The sequence below is a fragment of the Numida meleagris genome, chromosome 3, assembly GCF_002078875.1.
Source record: "Numida meleagris isolate 19003 breed g44 Domestic line chromosome 3, NumMel1.0, whole genome shotgun sequence".
NCBI classification, from domain to species: Eukaryota; Metazoa; Chordata; class Aves; order Galliformes; family Numididae; genus Numida; species Numida meleagris.
In genome coordinates, this window is record NC_034411.1 from 85,183,918 (window position 1) to 85,204,552 (window position 20,635).

The 20,635-nt window shown below is 35.8% G+C and overlaps 1 protein-coding gene across 1 annotated transcript in view; it reads left to right on the forward strand.

The window, feature by feature from the left end:
* The window catches only part of EYS (eyes shut homolog (Drosophila)), a 35,519-nt gene continuing 15,322 nt past the window's right edge, over positions 439-20,635 (forward strand). Inside the window, exons 1-2 of the mRNA XM_021392015.1 lie at positions 439-1,273; positions 3,163-3,276. Coding sequence (XP_021247690.1) covers positions 529-1,273; positions 3,163-3,276 — 859 coding nt within the window. The 5' untranslated portion in view covers positions 439-528. The remainder of the gene's footprint in view (positions 1,274-3,162; positions 3,277-20,635) is intronic.

Here is a 20,635-nt window from a genome sequence, read left to right on the forward strand (position 1 = left end):
ATCGACGAGGAAGATTCTAGAATGTTTTTCACTGGCCATCCTCTCCAGTTCAGTAAATGCTTGCCATGTGTTTTTACCATAGTTAATACACAGTTTCATCAGGCTGTAGATTGTTTCTGCATACAGTACAGTTCTGCATACAGGGCTGACTGGAGGTTGCTTTCAGAGTCACGTGCTACATACTGTTAAGTTTTGTACATAAATATTATTGGATCCTTCAATGAGTCCCCCCAAAAGAAAGAAAAAGAGGGAAACTGCAGAATGCCAGAAAAAGAATTCTGACTGGTATTATTACATGCAGACCCTGCTTTGTTGCATCTTCTTTTATTTTCTTTTTTTTTAATGAAGCTTTGACAATCTTGTTGTCAATCAATCTTGTGTTTGGTATGAAAACAGAAATGTTTTTCTCTGTTTGAATTCCTAGGCTGCAAAAGAAGGTAGAGAAGCAGCTTAGGAAACAGGTGATCTAAATCCATCTTCAGCAATGAAGCAGATGTGAATGAAGACTTCCATGTGCCAGTTGAAACAATGACTCCAAAATCAACAGTTCACATGGTAGTGTGCTTTCTTCAGCTCTGCATTGTAAAGGGGCAGATCATATGTGAGAGGCAAATAATTGCTGAATGGCGAGTGGAACCAAAACCTGTCGTAATGGAATGGACACTAAGGAAAAATGTATGCACAGACTTTCACACGGAATGCTGGAATATGAATAAAAATACTACTGGGGAAGACAAAAATCTCAGTGTCCCTCAGATATGCCCTGTACAGCTTCAGTTAGGTGACAGTCTCTTCATCTCTTCTGAGCCATCTTTTCAGTCCTATGGAATGAATTTGGTAAATGTCTCCAAGGAGGAATTTATTAATTGCCCTAAAACTGGCTTTCTTCAAGAGCAGCAGGTTTTTGTCTGCCAGATAAGAGGACTGCACCAAGTTGACCCTACCTGGCTTGGTGTTGGAACTCACTACTTTGCGGAGCTACATAGGAGAGGCCCACACCTGTGCAACATGGGCCTTCGTCTGAACGTAACTGTGAAGCAGCAGTTTTGTCAGCAGTCTCCAAATGCACCACTGTGTTCCAAGCATGGAAGATGTTTAAGCCATGTTTGGGAAAAACAGTATAGTTGCCATTGTTTCGCACAGTATTCTGGAAAATTCTGCCAGAAGTTTAATGTGTGCTCCACTAAACCTTGCCATAACAATGCCTCTTGTACTGAGAAATCAGAAGGTACCAGAAATTTGTACGAATGCACTTGTCCTCCAGAGTTTTCAGGTATTTTTTTCCAACTATGAATATGTGTTATATATATTTATATCTTTAATGCACAATAAAGTGTGCATGTCATTAGCAATGTTTTTGTACTGTTTGATTGTCCATTGCTCCTATTATACCTGCATAGTGCCTTTTTCCTATAGTTTCCCATAGGAAACCAGGCTGTCATTCAGTTTGTACTTGCTTACATTCCTGTGTACACTGTGGAGAGAAAATAAAAAAATCTTCTTCATGCTTCTTTCCCACTTAACCACAAGACAGAAGTAACAGATTTTACGCAAAACAACAGAAATTGCTGTCAGCCCATACAAAAATAGTTACTTAAACAAAATTCTGAAAATTTTAAAATCATTATCTGTTTTCAGTGAAAAATAATACATTTATTTAGAAAAAAAGAAAAAAAAACAAAATACATTTTTTCCATATTTTTTTTCATTTTAAGTTCCTTTCCAAAGAAGTTTGCTAAACATACTTGTTTAACAAATTGTTGCTATCACCAAATCAAATATTTTGCATTATATTTATAAAAAAATCACTGAATTCTATCTATGTAAAGCTGCAGTATTTACCTAAAACCCATCTAGGGAATAACATTTGTGTTTGTTATCAGAGTACAATATGATTATATACATTCTTACCCACTCATTGTCTTGATTTTGTGGAAAAATAAAAGGGGATGGTGTAAATTGTAGATATATTTTTCCTGCATTCAGAATAATGCAGCTCAGGAGACCAGAAAGTACTAGAAGTAACCATTCCTATCAAAGGAAGAATAGTTGTAACTCTGTCTGTACTTGTGGAGCAAAATTCTAGCAAATGTTCCTTCACTGGCTGCAATTCTGTGCTCTTTCAATTGTGATGCTACGTTAGGAAACACATTTGGTGAGTCAGAAATGAGTGAGGTTCACAGACAGAATTTAAAGATTATGTTACATAAAGTTTTATGTAATTTATTTTTACTTGCTTTTCGCATGGTGTAGTAGTTCAGTTACCAGTGCATTTGCAAATAGATGATGCAAGTATGAATATGTCAATGTTATGAGAAAAATAAGTTTTAATTATTTAGAACTTAAAAAAAAAAAAAAAAAAGCAGAAAACTGATGGCAGACATCACTGATGCAGTATGTTTCCCATTTCTTTTGTGACTTCTGGAGGCTCTGTAAAATGCTTTGAAAATAATAATACCTAAAAAGCCTGCTACTCCTGTTATTCAGACTGATGGAAATATTTATAAGCAATTAAAACTAATCATGTTTAATGCTATCATTAAGCAGTGCTCAAAATATTCTGCTAGCTTATATGAGACAGTGCTGGCTAATGTCATCACTTTGTACTGACAGTACTGGTCCAGTAAATAAACTGTATGTGAACAAAAAGAACTAGGAGATTAAACCATTATATAGTGACTACACAAAAGCACTGGAGGTAAAAGCATTTCCCATAATAAAAAGTGTATAAGAAAATGGGAAAATTGCTGAATCGTAAATAGCGTTACAGTAACAATACAAGTAGCAAGCATATTTAGATGTTTATTTTTATTTTTTATGCTGGAAGAAACTCTTAGCTATATTCATGTAAAAAAGAAACAAAAAAAACCCCAATACCTACTATATTAATAGCATTTCTGGATTTTAAGTTACATGTGAATTTGTAACCATGTGGTAGATGAGGTAGATTAATATTAGCTCATATTAAAGCAACTAAATATCTTTGTACCATTCTTTGGAGCTTCAGTAATTTTCTTGAAAGCTGGTGACCAATATTAGTGCTGATATCGATCCACCCATCTAATACACTAATTATTTTAATTATCATATACATTTGAAATTTTGAGAAAAAAAATGAAATATTTAATTAAGTTCAATGTTCCTATTATCCCTTTTAAATAGGTAAAAATTGTACAGAAATAGTTGGACAATGCCAGCCACATACGTGTTTCAATGGTAACTGCAGCAATGTTACTCCAAACACCTTTCTTTGTGAATGTGACAAGGGCTTTACAGGTAAGACAAAGCATTTTTTATTTGTGCTGTAATAATGGTGTGAACCTTTTCTTTACTGAAATGGCTGTTTTAGATTATTGTTGTACAGTTTTACATTTCCTCAGGTTTTTTAGATGTCTTGTAACATAAAGAAATCAGACTTCTGTGTAACTATTTTAAAGGACCCTTTTACTGATGTGAAACTGTATAAATGACATAAACTTTTGATACTTAGTTCCCATCCACAAGGACCTTCCTCTTGTTGGCAATATGACAAGAAAAGGTTCATAAACCTCACAATCTTTGAGAATCAATTCACTGGTTGTCAACTGCAGTTTTGCAAGAATTGAGGATCAATTCTTGCTAGATGATTTAGCATGTTCACAACACCTATATTCATAATTTCAGTATGCTCTTAATAGATGTGCTAGAAAAATAAGATAGAAATAATTTAAAGAGTCAATAATTTCATGATTAAGTGGTGTCTCTTGATTTAAAAAAAAAAAAAAAAAGAAGCAAATCAGTTTTCATGTGATTCATTTCACAAATAAAATGCTTTCATGAGAATAGCTTAAATTAGAAAATGTATCCACATCATCCTGTTATGAATGCCTTATTTTTTGGAAGTCAGCCTTCAGATTTAAAGTTGTTCATTCTTGTGCTTCACAGCAGAAATTTATTGTGTTGGGAGAAGTAACAATATTCAGAAGAACATTATTTAAGAAGAAGAGAAGTATAAAGCTAGCTAGAATACTCAAAGACAGTAACACTTCTAAAAATGTCTCTTTTGTGGAAGCATTAGTTATTCGTGAAAAGCAAAAATGTAAATAAATCATTACACTGAGACATGGAATTAAAAGTAAAACAAAACACAGTGGATGGCAGGAGGAGAATCAGATGGAAGTAATAGGGATTCAACTGTCAGTCTTCATTTACTTAATGAGAGACAGAATGTTCTTTTTGACATTTGAGTCTATGTATAATTGTATTTTAAAAAATAAAACAGACATTTCTAATTCTAAATTTTATAACTCCATCTTAGATTCTTCCTTCCTTCAGAATCATAAAATCATAGAATCACAGAGTCACCAAGGTTGAAAAAGACTTCTAAGATCAGCCAGTCCAACCGTCCACCTACCACCAGTATTTCCCACTAAACCATGTCTGCAAGTACAACATCTAAACATTTCTTGAACACCTCCAGGGACGGTGACTCAACCACCTTCCTGGGCAGCCCATTCCCGCACCTGACCACTCTCTCAGTGAAGAATTTCTTCCTAACGTCCAACCTGAATCTCCCTTGGCACAACTTGAAGCAATTCCCTCTAGTCCTATCACTGGTTTCACTAGAGAAGAGGCTGACTTCCACCTCACTACAACCTCCCTTCAGGTAGTCATAGAGAGCAATAAGGTCTCCCCTGAGCCTCCTCTTCTCCAGACTGAATAATCCCAGCTCCCTCAGCCACTGAGTTTTGGTGTTCTGTGCTTATGTTTTGTGTCACTTTTGGTAGTGTTTCATGAGGATGTTGTTAAAATCAGTGCCTTCTTTTTGGACAGCCTTTGCAGCTGGCCAAATTAGTGTCTTCTGTGTATATGTGCATCTGTCTCTGGTATACCAGTTCATCTTTGCCACTGGTTGAACATGCAAATGGAAAAGTAGCAGCTTTCATGAGAAAGGGCTCCCAGGTCTCTGGGTGTATGGGACTAGCTTCCCAAAGATGCAAAGAGGATCCTTAGATTGTGGTCTCAACAGAGGAGGTGCCTCTTATACATCCTGTAACGAAGAGAATGTTTCAAAAACTAGAATTCTGACAGATTTTGCAATCCTGATCTGAAAATGCACTGAAAATTAGTGTGTTTAAGATGGTCTGTTTGCTTAATCCATTAATTACAGCCCATGTACTTTGAAAAAGGTCGTAATTATAAAAGGATTTAAGTGTAAAATTATTTTTATAATTAGTATTTTAACAGCCACATGGTTCAATTTATCCAGTGCTCACACTCATAGTCCAAATTAATACCCAAAGACTTATTAATAATATTTCAAATATATTATACAAAAGAAAAACCATAAAAATACTCTTCCAAGTACCTATTTTTATGTGGGTGTTATGCACAGCTTTCCACTGTTCCACTTGGTCCTAAGATCAATATGTGAATCTTCTTCAGCAATGGGGGCAAGACTGACAAGAAGTCATCAGCATTTTGAGATCTTTGTAGAGTAGACTATGATGTCCATGGTGGAAGATCCTCTTCCATCAGTCAAGAGACCATCTCAGGCTACTTTTACATATTTTACATATTTCCAGATGCAGCCTACCAGCACTTCAGCCCCCCACACACAGATGTCTTGTTTGTAAGGCACTGAGACGGGGTGGAGCCAGTCTGAAGACATACTTGCTGTACAGAATTTGTTTTCAAGTGTTTTTAGGGAACAGAGCTGGCAACAACAGGGATGCAGGAACGTGAAGAGAAGAGAGCAATTAAAGCTCAAGTCTTTTCAAGCTATTTTAATCATTTCCACTCTTTTTTTATTTTTTTTTTTTTAACTGACTGACAGTGTCTGCTGTCAAGGATGACAGTTTACTCTGAGAAGAATTTAGATTATGAGGATGATGATCCATGGCACTAAAATGATCTCAAAAAATATTATTATTTACATATTATAACATATAAATACCTTATAACCTATAACCTATATAAAAACCTTATAACTACTCAGTGTCATTGAAATGGAGAAAGCATGGCCAAGTCTTCTGGCCATTTTTACGAATGAGATCAAAACAGCCATAGTTTTTGTAGTGTTGTGGAAGAAAATGCATACTGTAGTTTGTTGGGTTTTTTTAATGAAGTTGTGATTTTTAATCACGTTTTCATGTATATTTCACGATTATCTTAGCAGTATTGTGAGATCTGTAACAGCAAGTCCAGAATAAGAGTTTGCAATTCTCACCTGTCTCAAGTCTCATAAACATATTTATTTATTTTTACAAAATGCTTTCTATACAGTAATTCAAGTTGGTTTGCTTTCTTTGCCCTTTTTGCAGTTTCAGTTATAACTTATTTTTAATCTTTTTTTTTTTTTAAATTTAAAGTAGAAATTTCAAAGTTTAGGGATTCACACTTCCTCAGCATTCTTTGCTATATTTAAAGCATAAACTGTCATAAAGTACAGTCTATGCTTTAAATACAGCTACAAAGTAGACATTTTGCTCCACTGCACATTCAACAAGTTCCTAAAGCAGTTCCTGTCCTCTCTGATCTGATGATTAAGAAAATCAGCTCTTTTCCGGATGATCCTATTGCATACAAGAGATGTCATATGCCAGTCACATATGACTCAGACATGAAAATAAACTGCCTAAACTTGTGCTAGATAACTCTGATACAAATAGCTATAATTTACTGTTAGAAACTTGATACAGATAATCATCCTTACCTAATAATAAAGATACACAACAAAGCGTTATTGGAGCTACTCTGAACAATGAATTAATTTATCCAACTTAGCAGAATTTTTCTTAAATGTTCTTTTCATGCATGACCTGCACACTTCAATAACCTAGTTTTCAAAATTTCTTATAAGCTTTGATAAGCTTCCTGCATCATATGATGGTTTTCCATTTACTAATAGAAAAGCGTCATTAATAAATAATTTTCAGTGTTTGAGTGTATACTCAATATCTGATAGTGCTTTATGATAGACAAATATAATTACACTAGGATAACACTGAACACATTCTTCCTGTAGTTTACTGTTAACTACTAGAATAGCTTCAAACACTGAGGAGGTCAGTGATCCTTTGCTCACTTTAAAGGCATTAGTCAACTCAAGTTTCCTTATTATTAACATTTATGTCAGGGCAAATTCCACTGATCTTTCCAAAGCTTAAATGTAAGTCTAGACCTTGGAGAGTAAACTGTACATTTCATGGGCACTCTAATCCACCATGCCAACAAGCAAGCCTTAACATAATGAATTATAGTAAAATATATATTTTAAAAAAAGAAATGATTACTGAAAATGAGATGAATATAAATATGTATTTCTACAGTCAGAGAAATTGACCTATTATAAGAAAATTGACACTGTCAACACTAAAATAAGTCTAAAATAGATGACAATGTGCTAAAACTTTTGAGTTGTGTACAGATTTTAAGTGTATTGATGATAAAATTCACTAGGGATGTATACTTGAACTGTGATGAAGTGAACAGTTTGGTTGATGAAATGTACGGTAGAATATTAGGAATGGCTGAACTCAGAACATTTATTTTTCCTCAACAGTTCTATTCAGCTTTGTGAAAACATGCTGTTTGTTGAGAGTACTTGCACTGTCACATTAAAAATTTTATTAAAAAAAATTTATCACTTTCAGTTTGTATTGAATTATCTGAACTTGTAAAATATTTTTACCGTAACACTGTGATTTGAAGCTCCATAATACCCCTGATGATACAAAGCTGAGAAAGAGTGGCTGACACAAACAGAAGGCTGTGCTGCTATTCAGCAAGTCCTGAAGAAGCTCTTTAGAGTTGGATGGAGAGGTACATTATAAAGTTCAACAAAGGCAAGTGTAGAATCCTACAGCTGGAGTGGAATAACCTCACACATCAGTACAGGTTAGGGGATGACCTGCTGGAAAGGAGCTCTGCAGGGAAGGACCTAGGTGTCTTGAAAGCCAATGGTATCTTGGGGTGCATTAAGAAGAGAATGATAAGCAGGTCGAGGGAGGTTCTCCTCTTCTACTTTGTCCTGGTGAGGCCACATCTGAAGTACTGTGTCCAGTTCTGGGCTCCTCTGTTCAAGAAAAACAGGGAACTTCTAGAGAGAGTCTAGCAGAGGGCTGCAAAGACTCCTGAAGCATCTCCCCTATGAGGAAAGGCTGAGAGAACTGGGTCTGTTCAGCCTGGAGAAGAGAAGACTGAGAGGGGATCTCACCAACGCTTGGAAATATTTGAAGCGTAGAAAGCAAGCAGATGGGTCAGGCTGTTCCCAGCAGTGCCTAGCAACAGAACAAGTGGCAACAGGCACTAACTGGAACACAGGAAGTTCCATATGAATACTTCAGGAAAAGAACAGAGCTTTATACAAGTGATATAAATGCATATGCATATGCAATTGTATGACTAGACCCAGCTGCATTCTCTCCTAAGTGATTTGCTGGATCAGGGCCATAAGCTGTTTCACACTTCCTTAAAATTTTATGGCTGATGTTACAGTTGGGAGAGTAAGATTGCTATCAAAAAGAAAAAAAGAAAAGAAATCATTACTTTGAGATTTAAAAAAAAAAAAATGGGGGGGGGAGAGAGAGAGAGAGTAATTGAATGCATTACTGTGTGGCCTGAAGTGGTTTTTGCCATCAGTTTCAGTCAATGGATTATATTACTAGCTTGCTCTAAACTGATACATTAATAGTTGGATTTGAAAAAGGTTGAAAACTGAGATTTCTTACAAAACCAACCTTATTAAAAAACAACCAAACAACAGCAACAACAACAAAAATAGCAATGATCCAAATGCTGCATTTTACAGAGATATCAAGCATTACTGTAGAATTACTTTTTTTTTTCCTTTTTATACCATGCTGAATATTTTAAGAAAGTCTTGGATGACTTAAACACTATGATCTAAATATCTAACCACTAAGATCTAAACATTCATAAGTTACAAGGAAGAAATTTATGTGTTTTTCTCTAGGTGCAGATAGCTTTTCTAGTTGCCTGTATACAAAAAGTCAAAGTTCTAAAGTAAGTTAGAAGTTACATTTTTATAAATGGATAGTGAAATAAAAGGAATTAGAGAAAAATACATATATTTTCTCATTGCTATTCAGTTTGGTTTTTTTTACACCAAGCTTAATTTCATCACCAGTATAATTTAGGTTGATGCATTTCAAGTTGATACTCATTTTATTTTAGACAAAAATAAACATAGATACACAAATATATACAGAAAAAGAGTCTCTTTCAAAACTATGCTTTCCATATCCTATAAGAAGTGAAGTCTGGGGCATCACAGATATAATCTCATATTATAAATATATTATTAAAAAAGAAAACAACAAAACAGCATTGATTACATAATCATTGAACAAATAGAGAACAGTGAATATCAGATAAACTATTTTTGATTAGCTTTTGTTTGATAGGACCAGATCTTAAGTCTTAGAGAATTGTTATAAACGATGTGAATTTTGTATAATCTCATCTTAACCTTAGTTGTTTATTCAAAATCCCTGTAGAAAGATCTGTCTTACTCTCAAAAAGTCTTAGAATCATAGAGTGGCTTGGGTTGGAAGGGGCCTCAAGGAACATCAAGCTCCAACCCCTCGGCTGAAGACAGGGCCACCAACGTCCATATCTAATACTAGGCCAGACTGTAGACTACTCTGAACAAAGTAAGGGCAAATCCAGCAGAAAAAGTGAAAATTTTGGAGATAAAACTTATTTTTTAGTTATAAATCACTTCAAGCATATAACAAACTTTTATCTCACTGTAATTTAGAATTTTTCAAGCGACAGAATATAGCTTCAGTGTTCCAGCATTTTTGTACTTCTATGCAAAGGTAGTATGCTTACTAGTGCATAGCAGTGCATTTTTTTCTTTTACTTTCTTAGTCCCATTATTCTCTTCAGATACCAAACAGAGCTGTTCATAACAATTTTGTCTTTACAAATCTCTGTTCATTTGAATTTGAATGCAATTGTAGTTCACTTTCTATTTAAAACAATTATGCTAGGAAATGCAAAAATGTTTATCTAATTGCAATTCCTACCATATAATCATAAGTCTTCTCTGAATGTCAATCTTAGAACACGTATTTCTATTCAAAGAAGCTTGGAGACCAGGGAAGAACAGGGGTGTGTGGGCTGAAAGTAGAATTTTTGTCTGTATTCTCCTCAAGTACTTGATATAATTGCTCTGAATAGAGAGAAAAATGAACTCAATATTGTAGGAACTAGAGTTTACAGTAGTTTTTATTTGAGCAATAAACACATAATATTGTGACAACAGGGATAATAGAAGATGCTCTGAGGCTCTACTGGAGCGTGCCTACAGTCTACAAAATCCATGAGAATAAAGATGCAAGCAGTATCTAAGAATCTGGATATTTCAGTCTACACATGGAAAATTTACATTGGTGGATGAACCAAGTGGGATATTTGAGAACTGCAGCCTAACTGCTCTCACCTGTATTTGATTGAATAGTGGGCTGAAAATACTAATGACTTAAGAAATAATGTGAGGCAATATTGATACCAAAAATATTCGACAGTTAACTTATAAATAATAAAGATAGAAATAAGTCCTAATGAGCAGATTAGTCCATTAATGATATAGTCAGTGCCCTACTGATCCTAGTACTTAAACTGCACTAATGCATATATCATAATGAAATGATGAAAGATGATAAACCCTTGCAATGCACCAACCTTTTCATATTTAAGGAAGCCATAATCATGACTAGACAGGCATCTGTTATCATCAGGAAACATTATAAGGGAACACTAATTTTATGGCTAATAATTAGCTCAAGCTCTAAACAAACAAACAACAACAACAGAAAAAGGACATAGTTTAAATGAAAGAAAGGAGGCAAAGAAAGGAGAAGGGAAGGAAAATGAAGGAAATTGAATGATGAAGTAGGAGAATGGGGGGAAGGAAGAAAGAAAGAAATAGAAGAAGGGAAGCAGGCAGGCAGGAAAAGATTAGACAATTTCTCAGAGGTCTCAGTGACATTAAAGCTGACTACAAGCTGATAGTACCCATCAGCTCATTAGAACATTTCATTGCTCATTTTGTCATGCTCTAATATCTCAAGGTTTTTATAATGAGGTACCTGTTTGCAATCCTCAGTACTTCTGTGTTCCTGAAAAGTCCACTATCCTAGTCAGACATGTGACTTATAACAACTGCTGATGATCTCGGTATCTTAGTTTCATTATGATTTCAGAGTAGCATGCATCTGATTAGTTAATTTCCTTTCTCTATATTTCACTGGCAAATTACTTTGTATCAAGTGCATTTGAGTGCAAAAAAAATGAGTCCTTCACAAAAGGGATAAAATAGATTTAATATACCTAATACAGTCAGGCACATTTCCTGCTTCGTGCTTTAAATCACCTAACAATCTCATGCCATTTTTCTGTGTCTTCTTTTGCATCCAGGTAGCATAGGTTGTTTTTTTTTTTTTCAACTTAGAAGGTAAATTACCTGTGCTGAAAGAGGTTTTCTATTGATGTTGATGATGTACTTTTGGCTGAACTACATGTTTAAATACTATTTTTCAACAACTGATTGCAAATAGTGATTTGAAAGAGGCACAAGCAAGTAATGGCCATGCTATATAATATATTGCCATAAGTTCTTAAAACCAAGAAATATTTAATACCCTAATACTATTGATGGCTGTATAATTAACACTTATCAAAATGATCTCCTGAAAAACAGATCTACTTGAGGAAACCATACATAGTGTTTATGTATTAAATTTAGACTTTTCAAAGTAACAGCATCTGTAAAGTGCTAAAATAATAGTGTGTAAACAATACAAACATAATTGACTGACTAAAACTGGCATATATCATTATCTTGTGATATTATTTCTGTATTGTTCCTAATCTGATCAGTATCAGTGTACTGTAGAAAACATAAAATCAATATTTATGAAGGTTTTAAAACTAGCAGATGATACACTGCTTCATTGCTTGGACAAGTAATAGAGAAATCTGAAGAGATAAAGTGAAGATGGGCCTGGGAAAATGAAGAGGAAAGGTGTTATTTTAGTGTTTATCTTTGTTTCTCTATTTTTGTTTCCAATAAATTAGATTAATTTTCCCCATGTTGAGTCTAATTTGCCTATAACACTAGTGGCAAGCAACTTGCTGGTCTTTACTTCAGTTCACAAGCTTTCTTACTCCTATTTCTGCTCCTGTTCTGTCCTGTTGAGAAGGGGAGAGTGAGCAATCAGCTGGATGAGCATTTGGCCATTATCCAAGGTTAAACCACTCCAATATCTTTTTCTTGTATTCTTAAAGTTTTCCAAAGACACAGTCTTCACAATCTCCCAAGCCTTTATTTTCTACCGTCATTTTATTAACAATTTTCTGAACAAGTAATTTAAATTTTTTTTGCAAAGTTATGTTTGATGCTGTGATCTGAGCCTAGCATATAGAGCTGTCTTTCCTATTTGCAACAGTCTTTGATGTTCCTGAAGATGGTTATACTTTTCTTCAGTCATATCTTCCTTAGCCTAGTCTGTTCTAACGGTTTCTTCTCCAAAAGAGTGGTCAGGCACTGGAATGGGCTGCCCAAGAAGGTGGCTGAGTCATCATCCCTGGAAGTGTTCAAGAAATGTTTAGATGTTGTACTAAGTGACAGGGTTTAGTGGGGAAATACTGGTGGTAGGTAGATGTGTTGGCTGGATGATCTTGGAGATCTTTTCCAACCTTGATGATTCTATGATTCTATGATCCCAAACGTTCCAATGCTGTCTTCTATGTGCTTTTACCATACATGTGTTCATGCACTTGAACAAGTTTCTGAGCAAAGTGGCTGATGCCCTTTACCAGTCAGAGTTCAAAAGGCATTTGGATAATGCTCACATTTATGTGCTTTAACTTTTATTTAGCCCTGAAGTGGTCAGGCATTTGGATTTGATGACCTATGTAGGTCTCTTCCAACTGAGCTAGTCTAGTCTAGTCTATATTCTGTACAATGTTATAGAGAAAAAGTGCACGAGTAAAACAATGTTAACATGGAGTGAAGGGAAAAGAGAATAATTTTGAACATTAATTCATTTTAGTTCATTCAGACACATAATGAATGAAATGTCATCACTAATATGTTTTTATGAAGTTGCCAGTTCTTTGGAATACATTTTTAAAGGAATCATAGAATCACAGAATGGCCTGGGAAAAGGACCTTAAAGATCACCTAGTTTCAATCCCCCTGTTGTGGGCAGGGTTGCCAACCACTAGACCAGGCTGCCCAGAGCCACATCCAGCCTTGCCTTGAATGCCTCCAGTGAAGGGGCATCCACAACCTGCCTGGGCAACCTGTTGCAGTGCCCCACCACCCTCCGTGTGAAAAAACTTCTTCCTAATATCTAACCAAAACCTCCCCTGTCTTATTTTAAAACCATTCTCCCTTGTCCTATCACTATCCACCCATGTAACCAGTCGTTCTCCCTCTTGTTTATACAATCCCTTCAAGTATTGGAAGGCCACAATGAGGTCTCATTGGAGCCTTCTCTTCTCTAAGCTAAAGAAGCCGTGTTCCCTCAACCTTTCTTCATAGGACAGGTGCTCCAGCCCTCTGATCATCTTAGTGGCCCTCCTCTGGACTCGTTACAAGAGGTCTGTGTCTTTCTTGTGCTGCGGACCCCAGGAAGGAGATATGCTGCTTCTCGTACAGCTGCCAAGTATGATATTTGAATAATCTTTATTAAAAGAAGAATATATAAAGCAGCAAAAAAAGCAGCAGAAGTATTTTCAGTTCCTTCCAAAGAACAAAGCAGAGAATACAGTGGGGTTTTTTTTGGTTCTATCTGTGCTGCCATTTCACTTACAGAGTTATAAATTACACTTACTGAGACAAAAAAACACAAAAGAGGATATGAAAACTTAAGTATAGGAAGCATGCAGAAAGCTGGCAAAGTGTGAGTAAAGGAATATTAAAAATAACAGTAATATTAGGAAGAGGACATGCTCTAGGAAATAATAACATTGAAATAACATATTGTTGCTGAAGCTCCAAAGTCACTCAACAAGATGCTGTTGGAGCCAAGTGTGCAGCTCAGATGCCAAAAAACCTCTGCTTATTTACTGGATAAATTTACAGTGAAATTATGTATGTGTAAATGACTTGTATAGTATGCATATTACTGATGAATTGTAGTATTGCATGCAGCACATACCAACAGAAAGTGATTAACCAAAAGGAGATTTAATGGAAAAGGAAATTTTTAATAGCCATAAAAATATACATGATGATAGAAATCATAGTATCTGTCCTCTTGCTCACAAAAATGAATTACTATGATGAACCATTTTATATCCACCATAATTACTGCAGCTCCTCATAGGAAAATGAACAATCGACGCCTTGCTAAATTATAAATACCTGATGAAAATATTTATAGCAATCAAAGAACATATTCACCTATAGATGTTCCAAAGAACTGTGGTTTCCAAATCTACATCATACAACTATCTAAAAAGGTGATTACATTTGGAAATGATCCTTGAGGAAGTGGGTTGTGCAAATATGTGTGAGACAGGAGCAGCAATGACTTAACATCAACCCATTAATGACTTGAGTACAGAAGTAAAGATGTGGTAACGAAATTTGCTAAAGAATGCTCTGAATGTTCTGTCAATAAAAAGGAGAATTAAAAAAGTTTTACAAGATTTGAGTGACCTTCAAAAGTGGAGTAATAGAAGCATTAAATATTGTACTCTTAAGAAGTAAAACTAAAAAAAAATCTGTTGAAATGTAAGCTCATCACTAGATGGAGAGGAAAATGTAGGTATTTGGCTAATCCCAAAGCAACCCATGCATTACAGTACCCTTATGAAAAAAAACCAAAAAACTACAATCCTAGGATGTTTTACTCAAGGTATTTTCAGCTGATATACAGAGATATTCACACCTTTACAAAATACACTAATTAAATAAGAAACTTAACTGGAATATATTCTGTGAAGTTATGCTTATCCTCTTGCAAGGGAAATGAAGTTGCGCAAGTAAAGCACAAAGGAATGAAGAGGATATTATATCAATTTTATTTTTGTAATCTTGCAAAACAGTGTGAGAACGCAATATATTTTTTTCTAGAGTTTGAAAGACTTCTGTAATTTTCTACTGTGAATGTTCAGTAAAAATGACAACTTAACTTGTGAAATATACGACCTGACAAATTTTAAAATGAATCATTGAATCACAGAATGATCGAAGGGACCTCTCAATGTCATCTCATTCATATGGTTCTTGCTCAAGCAGAGACACCTGGGTCTAGTTGCTTAGGACCGCATCCAGACAGCTTTTGACTGTCTCTAATGTGATCAAGAAAAGATTATCTAGAATGGCTTCACAATGATATCTTCCACCTCCCAGCACTCATGAGTGCCTCCCATCAGGACTGTAGTCTTGCGAATATCCAGTTTGTTTAAGCATTCCCTGACCTATTCCTCTTACACTCTGGCCTCCAGAGCCTAGGATTGTTTGTAAAGACTGAGATGAAAAGGCCTTCAGTACAGAAGTGTCTTGTGTCACCAAGCCTCTGCCTTACTAATCAGTGGGCCTACGCTTTGCCTGGTCTTCATTTTGTTACAGATGCACTTATAGAAGCCCTTATTGCCTTTGACACCCTTGGCCAGATTCAATTCTGTCTGGACTTGGTTTTTCCTAATTGAGTCTTTGTATGTTTGGGCAGTATCTCTGTATTTTTCCCAGGTTACCTGTCTCTATTTCCATTTTCTATATGTTTCATTTCTGTGCTTGAGTTTGGCCAGGAGCAAACTGTTCATCCATGCAGGACTCCTAGCATTTCTGCCTGGCTTCCTGGTCATTAGACCAGTCTTGAGCTTGAAGTAGAGAATGGTTTAATATTAACCAGGCTTCCGTGAGCCTCTTCCCTCCAGGGCTATATCCCAATGGACTCTTACAAACAGATAGTTGAAGAGGCCAAATCTGCACTCCTGAAATCCATTTCTGTGCTCTTTGCTTTTTTTTCTCTCTCTCCTCTTAGGATTCTGTACTCCATCATTGCATAGGCACTGCAGCCAAGGCTGCCTTTTAACTTCACATCTCCAGCAAGCCCATCCTTGTTTGTGAATAATGGCCTGATGTCCAAATGGAGATCAGTGATGAGTGGTGACCCTCAGGGGTCTGTACTGGGACTGGTGCTCTTTAACATCTTCATCAGTGACATTGACAGTGGGATGAAGTGCACCCTCAGCAAGTTTGCAAATGACACCAAGCTGTGTGATGCAGTTGACACACCCAGGGGTTGGGGTGAAGTAGGCCCAGGTGAACCTCATGACATTCAACAAAGCCAAGTATAAGGTCTTGCATCTTGGTTGTAGCAACCCCTGCTATCAGTACAAGCTGGGGAATTTAAGGATTGAGCACAGCCCTGCCAACAAGGACTTGGGGGTACTGGTGGATGGAAAGTTGGACATGAGCCAGAAATGTGCTCTCACAGACCAGAAAGCCAACAGTGTCCTGGTTTGCTTCTGAAGAAGCATGGTTAACAAGTCAATTACAGTATCATCCATACTGTTCTGCTCTTTAACCCTTAACTAAGGATTAGTTAAGCTTTTAGTTCTCTGAATCAACTCCTCTGGCAGATCTCCATGTCTTCTACATAGAAAGCATCTCCCCCTCCTTGTCTTCCTTGTGCTTCCTAAAAAGTCTCTATCACTCCAGTCATGGGAGCATCCCAACAAATTTCTGTCATAACAGCGAAATCATAGCCCTGCAGCTACACAAATTCCTCATATTATGTCTCATGCAGAGTGTATTAGCGTACAGGCACTTCAGAGAGGCACCCCTGCATGTTGATTTCCCATAAAGAGACTAGGGTTTATTTTTCATAGTGGTGCTTTATTGGCGCTTCCTTGCTTACAAGACAGAACACCAGAGGTGATCCCACTTAAGCTCTGTTTGTTGGTCTTGCATTCTCTTTCATTCACATCACTCCAGGCCCTGTGCTTGTCAACCCTGTCCATTACTCCCTCACAGAGTAGCAGGTAACTTTGTTCCTTCTCTACTGTTTCTAGTTTAAAACTCCTTGTGAGGTCAGCCATCCTACTGATAATGATGCCTTTGCCATGCTTAGTCAGGTGGATCCCATCTCTCCAAAAACAATGCTTGTCCATTTTTACAAAAGCAATTATATGACATAATGCTTTTAATAGAGCATGGGACTCTGCAGTCCAATGTTTTTTTTTAATTTGTATATTCCCTTAAAGTGACTGTAACCTATTTTTATCAACAGAAGGTTATTATTTGCCTTCCTTCATGGCAGCTAAACAACTGTGATTGAACTAATAATCCTGGATTGATATAGACTATTTTATTCAGTTTAGAACTTCCAAAGTAAATATTTTCCACCAACTAGCATAATGTTTTGGGCATAATATGTTCCTGTTAATATCATGTAGTATTATCAGTTCCGTTCATTTACTGTCATTTCCCATGAGTCCTAAATGGAATATAGGAAATGGCAGTTAAAATGATTGAAAGAGGAAGAAATGCTGGAAAAAAGATAAAATTATTTAACTTAACAATATAGTAATGGCCTCCAGATCTGAAGAAGAAATCAAGGAAATAGCATTGTAGGATAAACTAAAGATTATGTAAGACTTTATTAATATTTATTAAAGGACTACAAAATAAATAAAGGTCCTTCATAAAGGTATAAGAGAAAGAAATGAAGAATAATAGAAGGCTAACTTGATAATACAGTTGTTATGGTAACCATAAGAAGTAAAAGCTGCACTATCATTGCTGATTTGCACTCAGTAGTAAAACAAGTAAGCTAGTATTTCCTAGCAAGAAAGAGTCTGTATTATATCTGAGATGTAATGAGGCTAGCTACTACATATTTTCTGCTCTATACCACAGGAAATAACATACCAGTATACAGATGATAATGAGATAAATATTTTCTTTGTTATTACCCTTGGCTTCATCCCCACAAATGATTTTTTCCTAGCTTTTTTTCACATAGTAGATCAGATTTACAAAACCATCTTGAAGGTATATCATCAACATCCAGAGAGATATGGTAGTAATTACATTTGCTAAACTATAATTGCAGCATATCAGTCACTACTTTTTTTTCCAGAATTTTAAAAAAATATCTTTAAAATAAAAATAGAGCCAGTCTACAAAAACATTGTTACACAAAAATTTAGTTAGATAGATTTAGGTAGTTTGATCTACATTTCACCTCAACAGCTCCTGTAAATTCTACTCATCCTGAATAAAACAAGCTTGTTTTTTGGTTCTTTGCTTTCCAAAGCTCTGCAGCGCCAAGCTTCCATCAAAATATCCAAAATACCAAACTGTCTTCTGTGTTTCTTTAAACAGATGGACTTTCCAGGAATGTCTTCATGGGCTCACCACTAACTCAATTTATGAAGATTTGGTTTTGTGGATTCTTCATGAGAAATTAGTCCCATTTTTGTAGTCTCAGAAGTTTATAGTACTGATTTGTAGCTAATTAGCACCATAAATGCCCTAAAAAGATTATTTATTTTTCACTGCAATTAGTTTGAATGCTGTCCTTTGTATGGTTTGAAAGATTTTTCTTGAAGGCCCTTTAAATATCAGTGCAGATTCTGTGACTCAGCAAATTACACTTAGCCTTTAGCTTTCCATAGTGCGGTGATATTGCTGCTACTCCACTGAATATTTATCTTGAGAGTGCCCGTTTAATATTTCATCAAACTCCTTTTCAGCCATTTACTGTTTATTATCTCGCCAATGAAAAGAGATTTGAGCAATTTGTTATCTGACATACAGATGCTTGGACCAGTGCATTCATGCCTAAAGAAGCATAGAGATGTGCTGCTGATCTCAATATTTAAAACTGTATTCTGACATTTTAAATGAGTAAACCCATTCATAAAGGCTCTCATGGAAAGCATTGAGATGTTTATTCTGATGACTGCAAGATTCTAACTTTTGTACCTTACATAAAAATGGTTTTGAAAAATGAGCAGAACACACTGAAAGCACACATACACGTTCCCGGGTTTCGGCACCACTTGAAAGCACACATACACGTTCCCGGGTTTCGGCACCACTTGAAAGCACACATACACGTTCCCGGGTTTGGGCACCACTTGAAAACGCACTCACACACACACACACAGACACACACACAATAGCAGCAAGAAAAGCTTTTTTTTTATTCAAAGGTATAGCACTACTTTTATAATACTTGTTATCCACTATTGCCATCTAAAGCTTACTCCCTTAATGCTGATTGGATATTTTTGCTGAGGCATGTAGCAGTGAAGCATGAAGCAGTATTTTCCATCTACTGACATATCAAAAGGTAGCTTATCGGATCATCTTAGTTTGCCATTTTCCCTGCGTCACGGGTACATTCTTTGGTCAACTTGTCCCTATTCCTTCGGGGAGGGGGCCTTTCTCGTTACACCTCGTATCCTCGCAACCGCCTATTACAACAACACACTTCGATTTTTTTTTTAATCCAAGTATGAGTTTTTAATATTCCAGAACTGAACTAGATTTCACTGTCATCCATGTACATTTTATCAGTTATATTACCAGGCTAGCTATATTTTCTCTTTTCAGTGCCTCATTGTCAATGCACAGGTCTAACTGACATTTCAGCATCTTCTAGCTTTTCTGTATTGTGAAACAGGAGCAGGACCTTAATTTCCTTTATGCTGATGTACATGTTTAAATCACTTGATCTTGTGATCAAAATAGTTAATGATACATGACACACATCCTAATTGTACATAATTACTGACAAAGAGTAATTATGGTACAGAAAATATGGTTCTGCAATTAAACGAATTTTGATTTAGAACAGAATCTATGTCATATATATGCTGACAAGTATGGATTTCTTTATGCCACCTAAGTACAACCTATATGTTTTACAATAGCACAAAAAGCACAAACTATTGTACTGCAACTGTTTTTGACACTGAAAGACCTAAGCAGTCCACCTTAATAAAGGACCTGTGCCCTTAGCCACCATAAAGTAAAAGAAATATACTCAGAAACTTGTCAGAATAATGACTTATTTTTCTGAAGCCACTGCAGAATCTGATGGTACTGTATTAGCATAGAACATTTTTCTTAAACATTCTCTGTTGCAAGGAATCGCATCAGCTTGTTCAGAAACAGAACTGATATGGTAGAAGGAGTTTATTACATCATCACTCTCAACTGATATTATTCTTATAATTTTTCTTCCACTGAGAGAATTGATATGGTAGTTATCATGCATGAGAGGTAATGTTTCTCTCTGTACAGTGGAACTTTACCTTTTCTTGTGAAAAAAAATCTCCTTCTTTACATGAAGTTAATCATAAACACTGTCTTTCTGTCTCACTAGAACACCCCATTTCTATTTATTTTAGTGGGAATACCATAAGTTTCTGTTGAATTGCTTTATTTCATCTGTTTGGTAGTATTAAATATATCACAAAGAGAGCACTGCTGCTTTGTGATGGGCAGCTTAAATTTCATTTAGCTTTTTGTCAGAAATGACAGATTATTGATTTAATGATGTTGAACTGTTTACTTTGCACTGGTGATTCGGGACTTGTCTTTCATCAGCTGACTGAATTTGATCACCTCCATTGAAATGTTGTGCGATTG